The sequence below is a fragment of the Neofelis nebulosa genome, chromosome X (genome assembly GCF_028018385.1).
Source record: "Neofelis nebulosa isolate mNeoNeb1 chromosome X, mNeoNeb1.pri, whole genome shotgun sequence".
Classification (NCBI taxonomy): domain Eukaryota; kingdom Metazoa; phylum Chordata; class Mammalia; order Carnivora; family Felidae; genus Neofelis; species Neofelis nebulosa.
This window is the reverse complement of record NC_080800.1, coordinates 13,659,647-13,678,180: the sequence shown is the minus strand read 5'-3', so window position 1 is coordinate 13,678,180 and position 18,534 is coordinate 13,659,647. Positions and strand designations below refer to the sequence as shown.

Here is an 18,534-nt window from a genome sequence, read left to right as displayed (position 1 = left end):
CACAAGTTTTTAATTTTGATGAAGTACAATTTATTAATATTTTTTCTGTTCTAGATTATGTTTTTGGCATCATTTCTAATACCAGGTCATGAAGATTTTTCCCTATGTTTTCTTCCAAAAAATTTTATGTCTTTATGTTTTATGTTTCCACCCATAACCCACTTCATGTTCATCTTTGTAGAAGAACTGAAGTTTCGATCAAGGTTTGTTTTTTTCCCCAAAGGGAAAGGACCCATTGTTAGAAGACAATTGTTGAAAAGACTATCCCCTTTCTTAATGAATTGATTTTGCACCTTTGTCAAAGATTGAATGGCTATATTCATGTAGTCTACTTTATGACCCTCTAACCTGCTCCACTGATCTATGCATCAATCCCTCCACCAAGGCCATACTGTCTTGATCACCAAAGCCTGATACTAAAGTGATTCCTGGGGCATATGTGTGGCTCAGTCAGTTAAACATCCAACTTCAGCTCAGGTCATGATCTCATGGTTTGTGGGATCGAGCTCTATGTTGGGCTCTGCATTGACAGCAGAGAGCCCGCTTCAGATCCTCTGTCTCCCTCTCTCTCCCTCTCCCAAAAATACAAAAACATTAACAAGTGATTCCTCCAACTTTGCTCTTCTTTTCCAAATTTGCTTTAGCTATTCCAGTTTCTTGCTCCTTACATACAAAGTACAGGATTAGCTGATCTACACCTACAAAAAGTCCTGCTGACATTTTGATTGGCATTGTAGTGAATCTATAGATCACTTTGGAGAAAAATGACAGCACTACTCTGTTAAGTCTTCCAATCCACAAAAAGCAAATGTGTCTCTCCATTTATTTAGGTCTTGGCACTTTATAGTTTACAGTATTCAGATCCTATGTGTTTTTGATGAATTTGTACCTAAGTATTTCCTTTAGGGGGGGGGGGGCAAGATATTGTGAATGGTAGGGTTTTTCACATTTCTGTTGCCAATTATTTATTGCTTACGTATAAGAATATGATTGGTTTGTGTATGCTGACCTCGCATTCTGTAACCTTAAGAAACTCAATGAGACAATGAAAATTTAAAAACCAATTCAGTTTGCAATAGTGTCACAAAATATTGGGAATAAATTTCACAAAACACATGTAATACCTGTACACTCAGAACTGCTAAGAAAAGTTTACAGGACGTAAATAATTAGAAAAATGTACTCTATCAGCAGATTGGCAGACTCAACACTGGATTTTGATCCTCCTTAAACTGATCTATATATTCAAACAAGTCTAATCATAATCCTAGCAGGCTATTTTGTAGCAAATGACATGCTGATTCTAAAACTTATATGAAACAAAGGGTCCAGAATATCCACAGGAATCTTGAAAAAGAAGAACAGGCTAAAAAAATACATGCTACCTGATTTTCTTACTCTGAAGCAACAGTGATCAAGATTGTGTGGTACTAGTATAAGAATCAACAAATAGATTAATGCAACAGAATAAGAACCTAGAAATAAATCTATATTTATATGGTCATTAGACTTTTAACAAGGGAACCAAAGTAATCCACGGAGGAAAAGAAATGCTTTTCAACAAATGGTGCTACATTAGATACTGACATGGGGAAAAATAAGCCTTGACCCTAATCTCAAACTATACACAAAACGTAATTCAAGGTATATAATAGACATTGGTGCAACTGCTAGGGAAAACACTATGAAAGTTTATCAAAAAATGCCAAAACTACCAGGAGTGACATCAGCATCATGGCTGTATAAGACATGTCCCCCTTGCAACAACAATTTGGCACTCATTCATGGCAAAGTGTCTTTGTGAGAACTGTGGGACCCAGCACCGTACACTAAGAGATCCAGGAGGAGTCTCACCCAGCCACGCATTGGGTAATAGGCACACATGTTTGTCTGCTTGGTCCCAGCTCTGGACCCTGAGCTGGCCCATGAGCCAGCTCTAACCCCTCTTAGCCACAGTCTGGGAGTCTCTGGAAAACTGTTTTAGACAATCACCCAGAGATGACAGAGCCTTTGTAGAAGTCTGATTTTCTAGCAGGTAAGTTCTAGAACAATGCTAGAGAAAAAAAGAGTTTGGATGCACTGGAGAGAAGGAACTGTTAGATTTTACTCACATCACCCTCCTCCATAAGGCAGCACAGTTTGGGGCCAAGAGAGATCTTCTCAGCCCATGATTTCTCCCTTGGGGGAAACAGGTGTGTGAGTACACACCCAGTTTCCCCAGCTATGTGGAACACTGCCAAAGAGGCTCAATTCTCTCTTGCCCCATTCAGAGTACTGAATTGTGAACAACATGACTGGGAGATGGAAAGTAGCTGGGAGAATGGCAGATAGGACCCTCAAAAGGCACTAAAGGAAGCACGGATCCTACAAAATGTGTTGTGGGACTCCATCAAGAAGCCCACCCATGAGTCTCTGGGGATCCTCCAACTGCCCATATGGTACTTCCCAGCACACCTCTAGCCTTACTGACACACATACCCCTATCCTATAGCCAGACCCCTGTTCACACTCCCTAGGCAGCAAACTCTGGCAGGTGGCTAGCGAGCACATACAGAAAGGCTGTGCTGGCCCAAATCTGTGGGTCAGGGAGAGACCACAAAATTGAGCTTTAGCGCCACCTTTGAGAAAACAAAAGAGAGGCTGCTAGCACTTGACCTGGTGTTTTGTAGGATCAGGAGGAGACGGCATACAAGCTTAATAATTCTGCCACAAGAGGGAGCAAGAAATGTCAGGCAGATACATCCATAAAGGTCTAAGAAAGCCTCAGAATCCCTAGCAGGACTGATGAAACATATTTCTTTCCTGAAGGCAGTTCATAAAGACTGGAAGAAGGGACTGCTACTTCAAATATGAATACAGCAATGCAAAATTTCAAGGAACATGAAAAATCGAGGAAACCTGACACCACCAAAATATTGCAGCAATTTCCAGTAACCAATCCCAGAGACATGGAGATGTGTGGTTTACCTGATAAAGAATTTAAAATAGCTGTTTAAAGAAAACTCAGTGAGCTACAAGGAAACACAAAAAGACAAAATCAGGAAAACTACATTATACAAACAAAAGGAGAAGTTTAACAAAGAGAAATCATAAAAAAAGAACCAAACAGGAATTCTGGAGCTGAAGAATGAATGAAATGAAAATTGCAATAGAGAGTAAAAACATCAGAATGGATCAAACAGAAAAAAGAATCTATGAGACTGAAGACAGAAACTTTAAAACTGTACAGTCAGAAGAGAAAAAAAAAGAATCAACAAGAGTGAAGAAAGCAAACATTATAGGGTACCATCAAAAGAAATAACTTATGATTTGCTAGACTTCCAGAAGTTGAAAAGAGATGGGGACAGAAAGCTTACTTAAATAAATAAAGGCTGAGAACTTCCCCAAACTGGGGAAAGATATGGATCCAACTTCACAAAGCTCATAGATCACCAGACTCAAAGAGATCCTCTTCAAGACTCATTATGATAAAACTATCAAATATCAAAGAAAGACCATCTTAAAAGCAGCAAAAAATAAGAAGTCTGTAACTTACAAGTGAACCCACAAAAGGCTACCTCAGCAAGCACCTTACAGACAGGCCAGGCCAGAGTGGGATGAAAAGGTGCTGAAAGGAAAAACAACTGCCAACCAAGAATACTCTATTTGGCAAAGTAATCCTTCAGAAATGAAGAAGAATTCAACACTTTCCCAGAAAAACAAAAGCTGAATGTGTTCATCAACACTAGACCAGTGTTGCCAAGAAAGGTAGAAAGGAGTCCTTCAAGCTGAAACGAAAGAATGCTAATCAGCAACATGAAAACATAAAAAAATTAAACATACTGGTAAAGATAAGAATAAAACTGGTAAGATTCAGAATATTCTAATGCTGTAATATGAAGGGGTTAACCACTTAACTCTATTACAAGGTAAAAGGACAAAAGAATTAAAAATATCTGTAGCTACTTACAAATCAATGTGATACATCATACATTAACAAGAGGAAGGATAAAAACCATATGATTTTCTCAATAGATGCAAAAAACAGATTTGACAAAGGACAACATCCATTCATGATAAAAACTCCCAACAAAGTGGGTTTAGAGGGAACATACCTCAAAATAATAAAGGCGATATATGAAAAACCCACAGCTAACATCATACACAATGGTGACAAACTGAAAGCATTACCTCTAAGATCAGGAACAAGACAAGGATGTCTACTCTAGCCACTTTTATTCAACATAGTACTGGAAGTCTTAGCTGCATCACTCAGACAAAAAGAAATAAAAGGCATCCAAAGTGGTAAAAATGAAGCAAAACTGCCACTATTTGCAGATAAGTATACTATACATAGAAGACCCTAAAGACAACACCAAAAAAATGTTAGAATAAATGAATTCAGCAAAGTTTCAGAATACAAAATTGATATACAGAAATCTCTTGCATTTCTAAATATTAACAATGAAGTAGCAGAAAGAAAAATTAAGAAAACAACCCTACTGACATTTGCATAAGAATAAAATACCTAGGAATGAAATTAGCCAAAGAGGTGAAAAACCTATACTCTGAAAACTATAAGACACTGATGAAAGAAATTGAAGATGACAAAAATAAATGGAGGGATATTCCATGCTCATGGATTGGGTGAACAAATATTGCTAAAATGTCCAAACTACCCAAAGCAATCTACAGATTCAATGCAATCTCTATCAAAATACCAACAGCATTAAAAAAAAAATTTTCTTAACGTTTATTTATTTTTGAGAGAGAGAGACAGCGTGAGCAGGGGAGGGGCAAAGAAAGAGGAAGACATAGAATTTGAAGCAGGTTCCAGGCTTTGAGCTGTCAGTACACAGCCTGATGCGGGGTTCAAACTCACAAACCGCAAGATTATGACCTGAGCTGAAGCTGGACACTTAACTGACTAAGCCACCCAGGCGCCCCCCAACAGCATTTTTCAAAGAACTAGAACAAGTAATCCAAAATTCATATGGAATCACAGAAGATCTTGAATAACAAAAGCAAACTTGACAAAGAAGAACAAAGCCGGGGGTATCACAATCCCAGATTTCAAGATACGCTACAAAACTGTAGTAATCAAAACAGTATGGTACAGGCACAAAAGCAGACACATAGATCAATGACCAGAATAGAGAGCCCCGAAATAAACGCATGCTTATACAGTCAATTAATTTATGACAAAGGAGGCAAGAATATCCAATGGGAAAATGTCTCTTCAATAAATGGTGTTGGGAAAACGGGACAGCTACATGCCAAAGAATGAAACTGGACCACTTTCTTACACTATACACAAAAATAAATAAAAAATGTACTAAGACCTCAATGTGGGACCTGAAACCATAAAATTCCTCAAAGAAAACATAGGCAGTAATCTCTTGGATATTAGCAAGATGATGCTAGCAACATTTATGGATATATCTCTGCAGACAAGGGAAACAAAAGCAAAAATAAACTATTAGGACTATATCAAAATAAAAAGCTTTTGCACAGCAAAGAAAACCATCAACGAGACAAAAAGGCAACCTACTGAGTAAGAGAGGATATTTGCAAATGATTTATCTGATGAGGGGTTAATATTCAAAATATATAAAGAACTTATACAACTCAATGCCAAACAAAACAAAATCCAATCCAATTAAAAAAATGGACAGAGGACCTAAATAGACATTTTTTTAAAAAAAGACATATAAATGACCATCAGACACATTAAAAGATGTTCAACACCACTAATCATCTGAGATAGGCAAGTCAAAACCACAATGAGATATCACCTTACACCTGTCAGAATGGCTACAATCAAAAAGAAAAATACAAGTGCTGCCAAAGACGTGAAGAAAAAGGAATGCTCACGCACTGTTAGTGAGAATGTAAACTGGTGCAGCCACTATGCAAAACAATATGAAAGTTCCTCAAAAAATGTAAAATTGTAAGTCAGAGAGAGACAAATACGGTTATGATTTTACTCTTATGTGGAATTTAAGAAATAAAATAGATGAATATAGGGGAAGGGAAGAAAAATAAAGTTAGACAAAAACAGAAAGGCAAACCATAAGAGACTCTTAAATATAGAGAACTGCGGGTTGCTAGAGGGGAAATGGGTGGAGGGATGGGCTAAATGGGTGATGGGCCTTAAGGAGGGCACTTGCTGGGATGAGCACTGGGTGCTGTATGTAAGTGATGAAGCACTGGGTTCTACTCCTGAAACTAATATGACACTGTATGTTAACTAACTTGAATTTAAAATGAATGAATTAGGGGTGCCTGGGTGGCTCAGTCAGTTGAACAACCAACTTCAGCTCAGGTCATGACCTCATGGTTTTTGAGTTCAAGCCCCGCGTCAGGTTCTGTGCTGACAGCTCGGAGCCTGGAGCCTGCTTCGGATTCTGTGTCTCCTCTCTCTGCCCCTCCCCCACTTGTGCTCTGTCTCTATCTCAGAAATAAATAAACATTAATTAATTAATTAAAATGAATAAGAAATAGAACTACCATACAATCCAGTAATACCAATATTCAATATTTACCCAAAGTAAATAAAAAACACTAATTTGAAAAGTTATATATGCACCCCTAAGTTTACTGCAGCATTATTTACAATAGCCAAGATATAGAAGCAACTCAAATGTCCATTGACAGATGAATGGATAAAGATGTAAGATACACACACACACACACACACACACACACACACACACACAGGAATATTACACAGTCATAAAAAATGAATGAAATCCTGCCATTTGCAACATGGATGGACCTAGAGGGTATAATGCTAAGTGAAATAAGTCAGATAGAGAATGACAAATATCATATGATACTACTTATATGTGAAATCTAAAAAATAAAACAAATGAACAAATGAAAAAACAGATCCTTAAATACACAGAATAAACTGGTGATTGCCAGAGAGGAGGTGAGTAGAAGGATGGGCAAAATAGGTGAAATGGGTTAAGAGGTACAAAATTCCAGTTATAAAATAAATAAGTCATGGAGATGAAAAGTACAGCATAGGCAATACAGTCAATAATACTACAATAGCACGGTATGGGGCCAGATGGTGACTACACTTGTGGTGGTGAGTGCTGAGTAATATATAGAATTGTAAAATCACTATGCTACACACCTGAAACTAATATAACATTGTATGTCAGTTATACTTCAACAATAAAAAAATAAAAAGCAAATCAGTATCTTATGGGAAAGCAGAGTGCCAAAGGTGCTGGAGACTTGGTGTTACTCCTCCTCTGCTCTGTCCTGTGGTAACTAAGTGACCGGGGGCCAGTCACACAGATTTCAAGGGCCTTTCTATGCCCATCTGTCAAAGGAGGGTGTCCAGGCTCCCTTAAAGCTCTGAAATTCTGATTTAGAATGCTAAAAATCAGGACCTAAGACATTAATAGCCACAACTTTAGAGAGACTAGCATCCAGTTAATACTTTAAGAAAATAAAGTGAGATAGTAACTTTTAACAGGAACCACAGGAAGAGTATCTCTATAATTAAGGCAATAAAAAACCTTTTTTTACAAAAATGCTACAGCTACAATAATTTGCTAATGGATACACAATATAAAAAGAAGTTGTGACATCAAAAATGCAAATGGGGAGAGTAAAAGGGTGGAGTCTTTATATGCAAAGTTAAGTTGTTATCAGCATAAAACAGACTGTTATAGCTGTGAGACGTTTTATATAAGCCTCACAGGGGCGCCTGGGTGGCGCAGTCGGTTAAGCGTCCGACTTCAGCCAGGTCACGATCTCGCGGTCCGTGAGTTCGAGCCCCGCGTCAGGCTCTGGGCTGATGGCTCGGAGCCTGGAGCCTGTTTCCGATTCTGTGTCTCCCTCTCTCTCTGCCCCTCCCCCGTTCATGCTCTGTCTCTCTCTGTCCCAAAAATAAATATATAAGCCTCACAGTCATTGCAAAGCGAAAACTTATAGTAAATTCACAAAGATAAATAGAAGACAATCCAAGCATACCAATGGAGAAAAATCATCAATTCACAAAAGAAGGCAGTAAGTGAGGAAAAAGGAACTAGGAAACAGCCAGAAAAAAAATAAGATGGCATTAGTAAGTCCTTACTTATCAATAATTACTTTTAATGTAAATGAATTAAATCCTCCAATCAAAAGGTATAAAGTGGCTAAAAAACAAACCCAACTATATGTTATCTACAAGAGACTCACTTCAGCTTTATGGTCACACACAAGGCTCAAAGTGAAGGGATGAGAAAGGGTAATTCATGCAAATGAAAAACCCAGAGAGCAGGGTGGCTATACTTAAATTAGACAAAACAGACTTTAAGCCAAAAACCGTAACAAGAGGCAAAGAAGGTCATTATTTAATGTTTAGGGGTTAATTCATCAAGAAAATATAACAATCGTAAATACATATGTACCCAACATCAGAGCACCTAAATATATTAAGCAAATAACAGATCTGAAGGGAGAAATCGATGCATATATCATCCAGACAGAAAATCAGTAAGGAAATGTTGAACTTGAGCTATACTTTAGACCAAATGGACCTAACAGACACATAAAGAACATTCTATCCGGCAGCAGCAGCAGCAGCAGCAGCAGCAGAATACATATTCTTTTCAAGTGCCACTCTCCAGGATAGATCATGATAGGTCACAAAACAAGCCCTAGAAAACTTAAAAAGATTGAAATCATACGAAGTATTGTTTCTGATCACAATGTTATGAAACTAGAAATCAATTAACAGGAAGAAAGCTGGAAAATTCATAAATATGTGGAAATTAACACTCCTGAATAACCAATAGGTCAAAGAAATCAAAAGTTATCTTGAAACAAATGAAAATGGAAATACAACATACCAAAAGAAATGACCAACAGATACATAAAAAGATGCCCAACATCAGCAATCACCAAGGAAATGTAAATCAAAACCACAATAGGAGATCCCCTGACACCTGTCAAAATGACTATTATCAAAAAGGTAAGAGATAAGTGTTGGCAAAAATGTGGAGAAAAGGGAATCCTTGTGCACCGTTGGTAGGACTGTAAATTGGCCGCCGTGGAAAAAACAGTATGGAGGTTCCTCAATATTAAAAGAACCATCATCTGATCCAGCAATCCCACTTCTGGGTATCCAAATGAAAAAAAAAAAAAATCAGGATTTCTAAGGGGTATCTGCATGTTCACCACAGCGTTATTTACAATAGGCAAGATATGGGAACATCAGGGTCTGTCTACAAATGAATGGATAAAGATGCAGTATATACATAGAGTGGAGTCTTACTCAGCCATAAGAAAGAAGGAAACCCTACCCTTTGTGACAGAGATGGACCCTGTGGGCACTACACCAGGGGAAATAAGTCAGACAGAGAAAGGTAAATATTGTATGATATCACCTGTGTGTGGAATGTAAAAGCCAAATTCAAAGAAACAGAAAATAGAATGGCAGTTGCCAGGGACCTGGGGGAAATGGAGAGATGTTGATCAAGGGTGCAAACTTCCAATTGTAAGATGAGTAAGTTCTAGGGATCTAATGTACACACGATGACTACAATTAACACTACTGTATTACATACCTGAAAGTTGCCAAAAGAGTAAATCTTAAATGTTCTCACCACAGAAAAGAACTAATAATTATGTGAGGTGATAAAAGCATTAATTAACGATACCATGATAATCATATTTCAGTATGTCAATGTATCAAATCAACACGTTGTATACCTTAAAACTACACAGTGGTATATGTCAATTATATCTCAATAAAGCTGAAAAAAACCAGAACTACCATATGATCCAGCTTCTGGGTATATATCCAAAGGAGTTAAAATCAGTACCTTGAAGACACATCTGTACTCTCATGCTCATGGTAGCATTATTCACAGTAGCCAAGACATGGAAGGAACCTAAATGTCTACCAATGGACAAATGGATAAAGAAAATGTATATACGTACAATAGAATATTACTGAGCCTTAAAAAAGAAAGAAATTCAGCCATTTGCAACAACATAGATAAACCCGCAGGACATTATGGTAAGGGAAGTAAGCCAGACACAGAAGGGCAAATGCTAACTGACACCATTCATATGAGCAATCTATAATAGTCAGACTCCGAAAAGGAGTGCAGAATGGTGGTGGTCAGGGACTGGGGGAAATGCAGAGACACTATTCAAAGGGTACAAAGTTTCAGTCATACAGGATGAGTAAAGCCTAGAGATCTATACAGCATAGTGCCTACAATTAATTATACTGTAGTGTATAATTAAAAATTTGCTAAGAGGGTAGATCTTACGTTAAACATTCTTATCACATACACAAAACAATAAGAGAGAAAGAGAGAGAGAGGAGGGAACTTGTAAAGGTGATGGATAGTTTTATGGCATAAATTGTAGTGATGGGTCCATGGATATATAATTATCTCCAAACTGTATGTATCATGTTGCATACATTAAATAGTCACAGCTTTTGGTGTGTCAATCATACCTCAGTAGTTTAAATAATTATCTTAAGACCTAAAAGTAAAAACTAAAACAATAAAGCCTTTAAGAGAAAACATAAGAGACTAGATTCATTATTTAGATGTAGGCAGTTTCCTTATATAGGAAAAAAATAACCAAAAAAAATGATAAATTAGACTTTATGGAAATTAAAAACTTCTGTTCAGGAAAAGATACAGTTAAGAAAATGAATAAGCAAAACAAAGACTGCAAGAAAACATTTATAAAACAGATATCTGACAAAGGACTAGTAGTAACCAAGATAATATAAAAAGCATCTGCCTAGGGGCGCCTGGGTGGCTCAGTCGGTTGAGTGTCCAACTTTGGCTCAGGTCATAATCTTGCAGTTTGTGAGTTCGAGGCCTGCAGTGGGCTCGGCGCTGATGGCGCAGAGCCTGCTTCGGATCATCTGTCTCCCTCTCTCTCTGCCCCTCCCCCACTTCTTCTCTCCCTCTCACTCAAAAATAAACATGAAAAAAAATCTACCTACAACTCCACAAAAACAGTTTTTAAAATGGGCAAATACAGTACAACCTTGGGTTGCAAGTAACTTGTTCTACGAGTGTTCCTCAAAACGAGCAAACATTTCTAATAAATTTTAACTTGATAAACGAGCGATGTCTTGCAATACAACTAGTATGTGACGCCCAATGTCACATGATCAGAACTGAGCCAATGGTTCTTCTCTCTCTCTCTGGCTAGCTTGGTGTGGATTGTGGATGATCATCTCCCATCTTGGATGCTCAGATGTTCTGTCTTAGGCCACAGTGTTTGGCAGAAATCAGTGATTTTTCAGAACGCTGGAAGGAGCCCACAACTGGCACTAGTGTATTTTTTGTTGCTTCAAAGCACCCATGGCCAGTCCTTTGCTTTTCCAGACAAGAGTAAGCTTAGGAATGCTCTGCTTCATTCTAGGTCAGGCTGCCTGCAGATACAGACCCTTTCCTCTGCTGCCTTCCTGTCAATTACATTAACTACAGTCTATGACAAGAGTTTATTAATACTGTACTGTAGTCAACATCTGTTAGTAATAGTAAAAGTCGTCCTACTCAATAACCCTCCTCTCTCTGGTCTCCCTCACACCAGCCATGAAGGTTTTCAAAGGTAAGTGAAGGTTAACTTCTTTATTTTTCTTTATATTTTGTATTTTATTTATTATTTTGTATTATATTACAGTATTGCAATAATTTTTATATGAATATTTTTGTGTTGTGGAATAAATCATCTGAGTTTTCATTATTTCTTATGGGGAAATGTGCTCTGATATATAAGTGCTTTGGATCACAAGCATGTTTCCAGAACAAATTATGCTCACAAACCAAGGTTTTACTGTATTTTGAAAAGACACTTTATAAAATAAAATACATGAAAGGTAAATAATTGCAATAAAAAAGTGCTCGGCAAAATTATGCATCAAGGAGACACAAAATAAAAACTACATAACCACAGGATCAACTAAAATTAAAAGAACAACACTGGGGCACCTGGGTGGCTCAGTTTGTTGAGAGTCCAACTCTGGATTTGAGCTCAGGTCATGATCCCAGGGTTGTGGGATCAAGCCCCGCATTGGGCTCAGCACTGAGTATTGAGCCTACTTAAGATTCTCTCCCTCTCTCCCTCTGCCCCCTCCCCCACTCGTGCTCGCTCGCTCTCTAAAAAGAAAAAGACCGCCACCAAATGTCAGCAAGGATGTGGAACAACGGGAACTCTCATGCTCTACATGGGACGAGTACAAAATGCTTCAACCACTTTGGGAAAAGCTCTATTAGTTTCTAACAAAACTAATCACATACACGTACCACATTACCTACTAATCCAAATCTTGGGGATTTCCTCGAGAGAAATGAGAATATATTTCCACACAAAGACTCACTCCAGAGTGTCATTTTCTTCAAAATAGCCAAAAACTGGAAACAGCTCAGGTGTCCATTAATAGGATAACTCATTAATAACTGATAATCAAATTGTGACACCATCACTGAATGGAATACTATCCATCAGTAAAAAGGAACGGACAAGCAATATAAATCAATCTCAAAAATGTAATACTAAGTGAAATAAGCTTTACACAAAAGTACACATTGGAGGACACCATTTATATAAAGTTACAGAATAAGCAACACTATGGCATAACAAAGTAAGAACTGTGTGAGTGGCAGGAATTGACTGGGAAGGAGCATGAGGCAGCCCCCTGGGGTAATGATAATGTTCTAAATCTCAATAGGGGTTTGGGTTCCGTAAGTATATGCATTTGTAAAAAACTGAGCAAATACACATTTAAGATTCCTGCATTCATTTCATGGAAAACTTACATCATCAGAAAAACCTGTAAAAATACTGAATTCTAGTTAATGATATGCATGTTGCAAGCTAGGGGATGCAAACAGATGTCTGCAATGTACTTAGAAATACGTTAAAAACAGGGCCATCTGGGTGGCTCAGTCAGTTAGGTGTCCGGCTCTTGATCGGCTCAGGTCATGATCTCATGGTTTGTGAGACTGAGCCCCACGTGGGGCTATGCAGAACCTCTCTCTCTCCCTCCTTCTCTGCCCCTCCCCTGCTCGTGCTCGCTCTCTCTCAAAATAAATAAACACTTAAAAAATGTTAGACATAAGATAGACTGAGGGACAGAGGCGTAGATACATGATAAAACAAGTATACTAAAATGTTAAAAAGAGGTGGCTATGAAAGTATTTACCACAGGATTCTTCCAACTTTCCTGTAAGCTTGAAAATGTTCATAATAAAATACTGGGGCAAAGGGAAGAATAATACAACAGAAATCAAAGAAGGAAGAAATAGCAGAGAATGCTAAGGAAGAAACACCAGGAAGGGAAGGAATAGAAAGAACATGAGAAAAGTATTAAACCCCGAAACCAGTGAGAAAAGCAATGCCAGAGAAGGCAATAGTCCATTGTGTAGAATTCTTCTGAAAATTCAAGTAGTACTGAAACAGCCATTGGATTTGGTCATAGGAGGGGTGTGGATGGAGGAGAGTGAAGCCACACTGAAGCGGAGAGAGAGAAAGCTGTTGGTGAGGAAGTAGAGTAAGAAGAAACCTAGCTGGGAAGGAGACCAGGGAGCTGGGGCTGCAGCTGGAGAAGGATGCGAGAAGACCAAGGACAATACTAGTGCGTGTGGATGTGGATGGCAACGACGCAGTAGAGAATCAGGGCACGTAGGAGGTAGAACCGTGTCCCCCAAAACGATATGCTTCAGTCCTAACCCCCAGAGCCTGTAAATGTGACCTTATAGGACCTTTGTGGATGTGATTTAATTAAAATGAGGTTATGCTAAATTAGAGAAGGCCCTAATTCAAGGACTGGTGTCCCTATAAGAAGAGAACACAGTAAGAGGAGGAATTTGGACACAGATCCAGAGACAACGCCATGTGGCAGTGGAAACAGATATTGGAGTGATACATCTAGAAGCCAAGGAATGCCCAGGATTGCCAGCAACTACCAGAAGCTAGGAAGCAAGAAGGATTCTCCCCTAGAGCCTGCAGATAGAGCATGGCCCTGCTGACACCTGGACTTCAGACTTCGAGCCTCCAGAGTTGTGAGAAGTGATTTCTGTGACTTTAAGCCACCGAGTTTGTAGTACTTCGTTAGGACGGTGCTGGGAAACTAACACAGGAGAGATGAAGGGAAAAGAGCAAGTGGTGATAAGGACAGGGATCATGTCCTTGAGAAGGTGCCATGGAACCACTTCCAAAGTGCTCAGGGGAGGGGTTGGGCCTTTGATAGTTATCAGGGCCACCCTCTTCGGCCTAAAGAAGTATAGAATCATTCAGGGAGGATCTAAACGATCAAGGGTTTATCCAGAAGCTTTGGACAAAGAAGAACGCTTCAGACAGCCTTTGTAATAGATTTTCTGTCCGTTTAACGAACACACGATATGCAGCCTGCACATTCAAGTGACTAGTCTTCCTCTAAACATACGAGAATCAACCCATGAAACTTAAGTGCAGCGATTCTCTGCCTTCCAAAAGAAGTTTGAGAACAAAGATGAAAGTCTTACCAACAGGAACAGAAGTCAGTGCGCGGCCAAGGGGCAAAACAAAACCACCACACAGAAAGCTTGGTGATCCACATTCGGGAAGCCCCTTACCTTGAGCTGCTGCTGGAGTTCACTGTTCAACCGGGCCAGCACTGCGTTTGCCTCTTTATTTTTGCGGATAGCAGTTTGAATAGCCTTCTTCTGTTTGGAAGACTGTCTATAAAAAAGTACAAACGGTTCGGTGAATTAGAACCCAGAGGTCCAGACCCTTGTGGGTCCAAACACTCGGATTCATGGGAAGTGCTAAACGAACAAGGGACCAATGTCACAGGGCTCCAAAAATAAAATCATACATTCACAGACAGGCAGCAGGCAGGTGCACACCAAATGAAACAAATTTGTCGGGATCAATTATTTACACCTGAAGTAATTCCCATTTTATAACTTGAAGAAAAGCTGTGAATTGGACCTTTTCAAACCTCGCATTCCATTTATTCCCAGACAATTTAATAAGTATTTCTTCCTGACAAACCACATTAACTAGAATGCCCTTTTTGTGTAAGCATTAATGGCATTTAAAAGACCTGCAGGTGGCCCCTGTGGACAAGTCTGAAGGAAATGAATAGAAGAACATTCTCTTTAGCAAAAATCCTACATTAACTTAGCCAGCCTGTATAACTCTCCTTCATTTCTTCATTGTTAGGCATAAACGCTTGAGTGTATGTGAGTATGCTCACATGTGTGCATTCACCAGCACACATCTGTGGCACTGAGAAAAACAGAAATGTTTTAATACCAGTATCCCCAAATTAAGTCAAAAGTAAATTCACAGAGCAGGTATAACTAGGGTGACCACATGTTCCACTTTGCCCATTACAGTCTCTGCTTACACTGCTTGTCTGGCCCTAATTATTCTTAGAACCCTCTTTCTCTTTCAAAGCTGTCTACAGTTGGGATGATAAATCAATGTGACTGCATAACCTATAGCCCTATATCCCACAGCAAAAAATACTGAATTCTCAGAGGAAAAAAAAAAACCCAGACATATTTGTAATCAGTGAGAGGTGGATTCTAGGTGAGAGCAACTCAGCCAGAGTTGCTGGCTGTGGAGACAGTGACCACTGTGGAGATCTGATTAATATTCGCTAAGAATGTACACTATGGTACCCACTCTGCTACAATCTGCAGAAGGCATACTCCCTTCCCCAACAAGTTTAAAGGTGAATTTTTTTCCATCCATAAATAGGCATGGAAGAGGCTTTAAAATCTACGTTTAGAAAGATAAGGATTGGGGCGCCTGGGTGGCGCAGTCGGTTAAGCGTCCGACTTCAGCCAGGTCACGATCTCGCGGTCCGTGAGTTCGAGCCCCGCGTCGGGCTCTGGGCCGATGGCTCGGAGCCTGGAGCCTGTTTCCGATTCTGTGTCTCCCTCTCTCTCTGCCCCTCCCCCGTTCATGCTTTGTCTCTCTCTGTCCCAAAAATAAATGAAAAAACGTTGAAAAAAAAAAAAAAAAAAAAAGAAAGATAAGGATTGACCTTCCGGTTTCAGGACAACATAGAGTAGAAACACTTCTCTCTACCCACCAAGTACAGTTAAAATCCTGGACATGATATATAAAACAAACATAAGATTACTTGAAAAAGGGGCACCTGGGTGGCTCAGTCAGTTAAGCGTCTGACTCTTGATTTTGGCTCAGGTCATGATCTCACAGTTGTCAGATTGAACCCCACGTTGGGCTCTGCACTGACCACGCAGAGCCTACTTGGGATTCTCTCTCTCTCCCTCTCCCTCTGCCCCACCTTCTCTCTCCCTCTCTTTCTACTCCTCCCTCTCCCCTCCCCAACCCCTCCCCCTCTCCCTCAAAATAAATAAACTTAAAAAAAAAAAAAAAAAAGATTACTCCAAAAAGTGAAGGCGGCAAACCAGCTAGGGAACTTGGTACCCAGGGAAATACATAGCAGTGAATTTCCTGAGTTTTCTTTTTTGCTTCATATATTCCAGACTAGATAGTGGAGAAGTCAGAAATCCATAAATGCCAATAAGGGCAGACATAAAAAAGCACCTTCCACCAAGCCCAAATGTTGCTCTCTCTAGTGAAATGACTTGGAAGGGGGCAGCCTAGCAAGACATAAATTAGGCAAAGTATCTCTCCTGGAGATAGATGCAAAATCTTTTAATAAAATATTAACAAATTGAATTTATCAATATATTTAAATACTATACATCATGACCAAGAGAGTTTTATTCCAGAGATGCAAGACTGATTTAATATTCAAAAGTCAATCAGTATAATCCACCATCCTGACAGTTGAAAGAAAAAACTCACATGATTGTATCAACCGATATAGAAAAAGCACCGGTTAAAACTCAATACCCATTTCAGGATAAAAACTCTCAGAAAACTGTGAATAGAGGCCAAACTGCTCAACTTGATGAAGAATTTCTACCAAAAAAGCCACAGCTAACATCATACATAATAAAAAACTGAATGCTTTCCCCCTAAGATGAAGAACAAAGCAAGGATTTCTACTCTCATTATTATTTTCAACACAGTGCTAGAAGTCCTAGCTAGCACAATAATTCAAGAAAAAGAAATAAAAGGCACACATATTGGAAAGAATGAAACTATCACTATCTGCCGATGACATGATGACCTATATAGAAAATTCCACGGAATCTATAAAGAAAAATTCTCAGAACTATTATTTCAGCAAGAATAGAAGTGTGTTTGGAGGACAGAAGATTAACATACAAAAATCAATAGAGTTTTGATACAGTAACAATGAATACTTGGGGAAAAATACAGTATCACTTACAAAGATTCAAACAGAAATTCTTAGATATATCAAAACAGATACAAGATTTACATACTGACTTTATTCCACTGGATATTCTTTCCTGCTTTGTCAAAGTCTAGTTGGCCATATGTTTGTGGGTCCATTTCTGGGTTCTCTATTCTGTTCCACTGATCTGAGTATCTGTTTTTGTGCCATTACCATACTGTCTTGATGACTACAGCTTTGGAATACAGCTTGAAGTCTGGGATTGTGATGTCTCCTCCTTTGGTTTTCTTTTTCAAGATTGCTTTGGCTATTCTGGGTCTTTTCTGGTTCCATACAGATTTTAGGATTGTTTGTTCTAGCTCTGTGAAGAATGCTGGTGTTATTTTGATAAGTATTGCATTGAATATGTAGATTGCTTTGGGTAGTATTAACATTTTAATAATATTTGTTCTTCCTATCCAGGAGCATGGATCTTGCCATTCGCAACTATGTGGATGGAACTAGAGGGTATTATTGCTAAGCAAAATTGGTCAGAGAAAGACAAATATCATAGGACTTCACTCATATGAGGACTTCAAGATACAAAACAGATGAACATAAGGGAAGGGAAGCAAAAATCATATAAAAACAGGGAGGGGGACAAAACCTAAGAGACTCTTATGTCCAACCAAACATGGAGAACAAACAGAGGGTTATTGGAGGGGTTGTGGGAGCGGGGATGGGCTAAAATGGGTAAGGGGCATTAAGAAATATACTCCTGAAATCATTATGGGTCTATTTGCTAACTTGGATGTAAATTAAATAAATAAAATGGTAAAAAAAAAAAAAAAAGATTTACATGCTGAAAACTATGCAACACTAATGAAAAATTAGAATCAAAATAAATAGAGAAATATTTATCATGTTCATGGATTGGATGACTCAACATAGTAAAGATATCAACTTCTCCCCGGGTTGATACAAAGGTTACCACAATTCCTACTGAAATCTCAGCAAGATTTTTGCAGATCAATACAAAATTACTCTAAAACTTACATGGAAGGTCAGAGGAATCAGAATAGCTAAAACAATTCTTAAAAATCCTAATAAAGTGGGAGAAATAGACATTTTATTATAGAGCTATAGTAATCAAGTAAATAAGTAATGAAGACAGGAATCAGTACTGTGTGGTATTGACAAGAGGAAAGACACACAGATCAGCCAAACAGAACAGAGAACCCAGAAACAGATTCACATTGGTACAACTTAGTTTTGACAGATGTGCAAATGTAAGTCAATGGAGCAAG

The 18,534-nt window shown here is 38.7% G+C and overlaps 1 protein-coding gene across 6 annotated transcripts in view; it reads right to left on the bottom strand.

Annotated features, from left to right (window-relative positions):
* REPS2 (RALBP1 associated Eps domain containing 2) overlaps positions 1-18,534 on the bottom strand; it is a 237,098-nt gene that overhangs the window by 29,479 nt on the left and 189,085 nt on the right. For all 6 annotated transcript variants that reach the window (XM_058713845.1, XM_058713840.1, XM_058713841.1 and 3 more), the window contains one exon: positions 14,577-14,682. In XM_058713845.1, the coding sequence (XP_058569828.1) occupies positions 14,577-14,682 (106 nt within the window). The remainder of the gene's footprint in view (positions 1-14,576; positions 14,683-18,534) is intronic.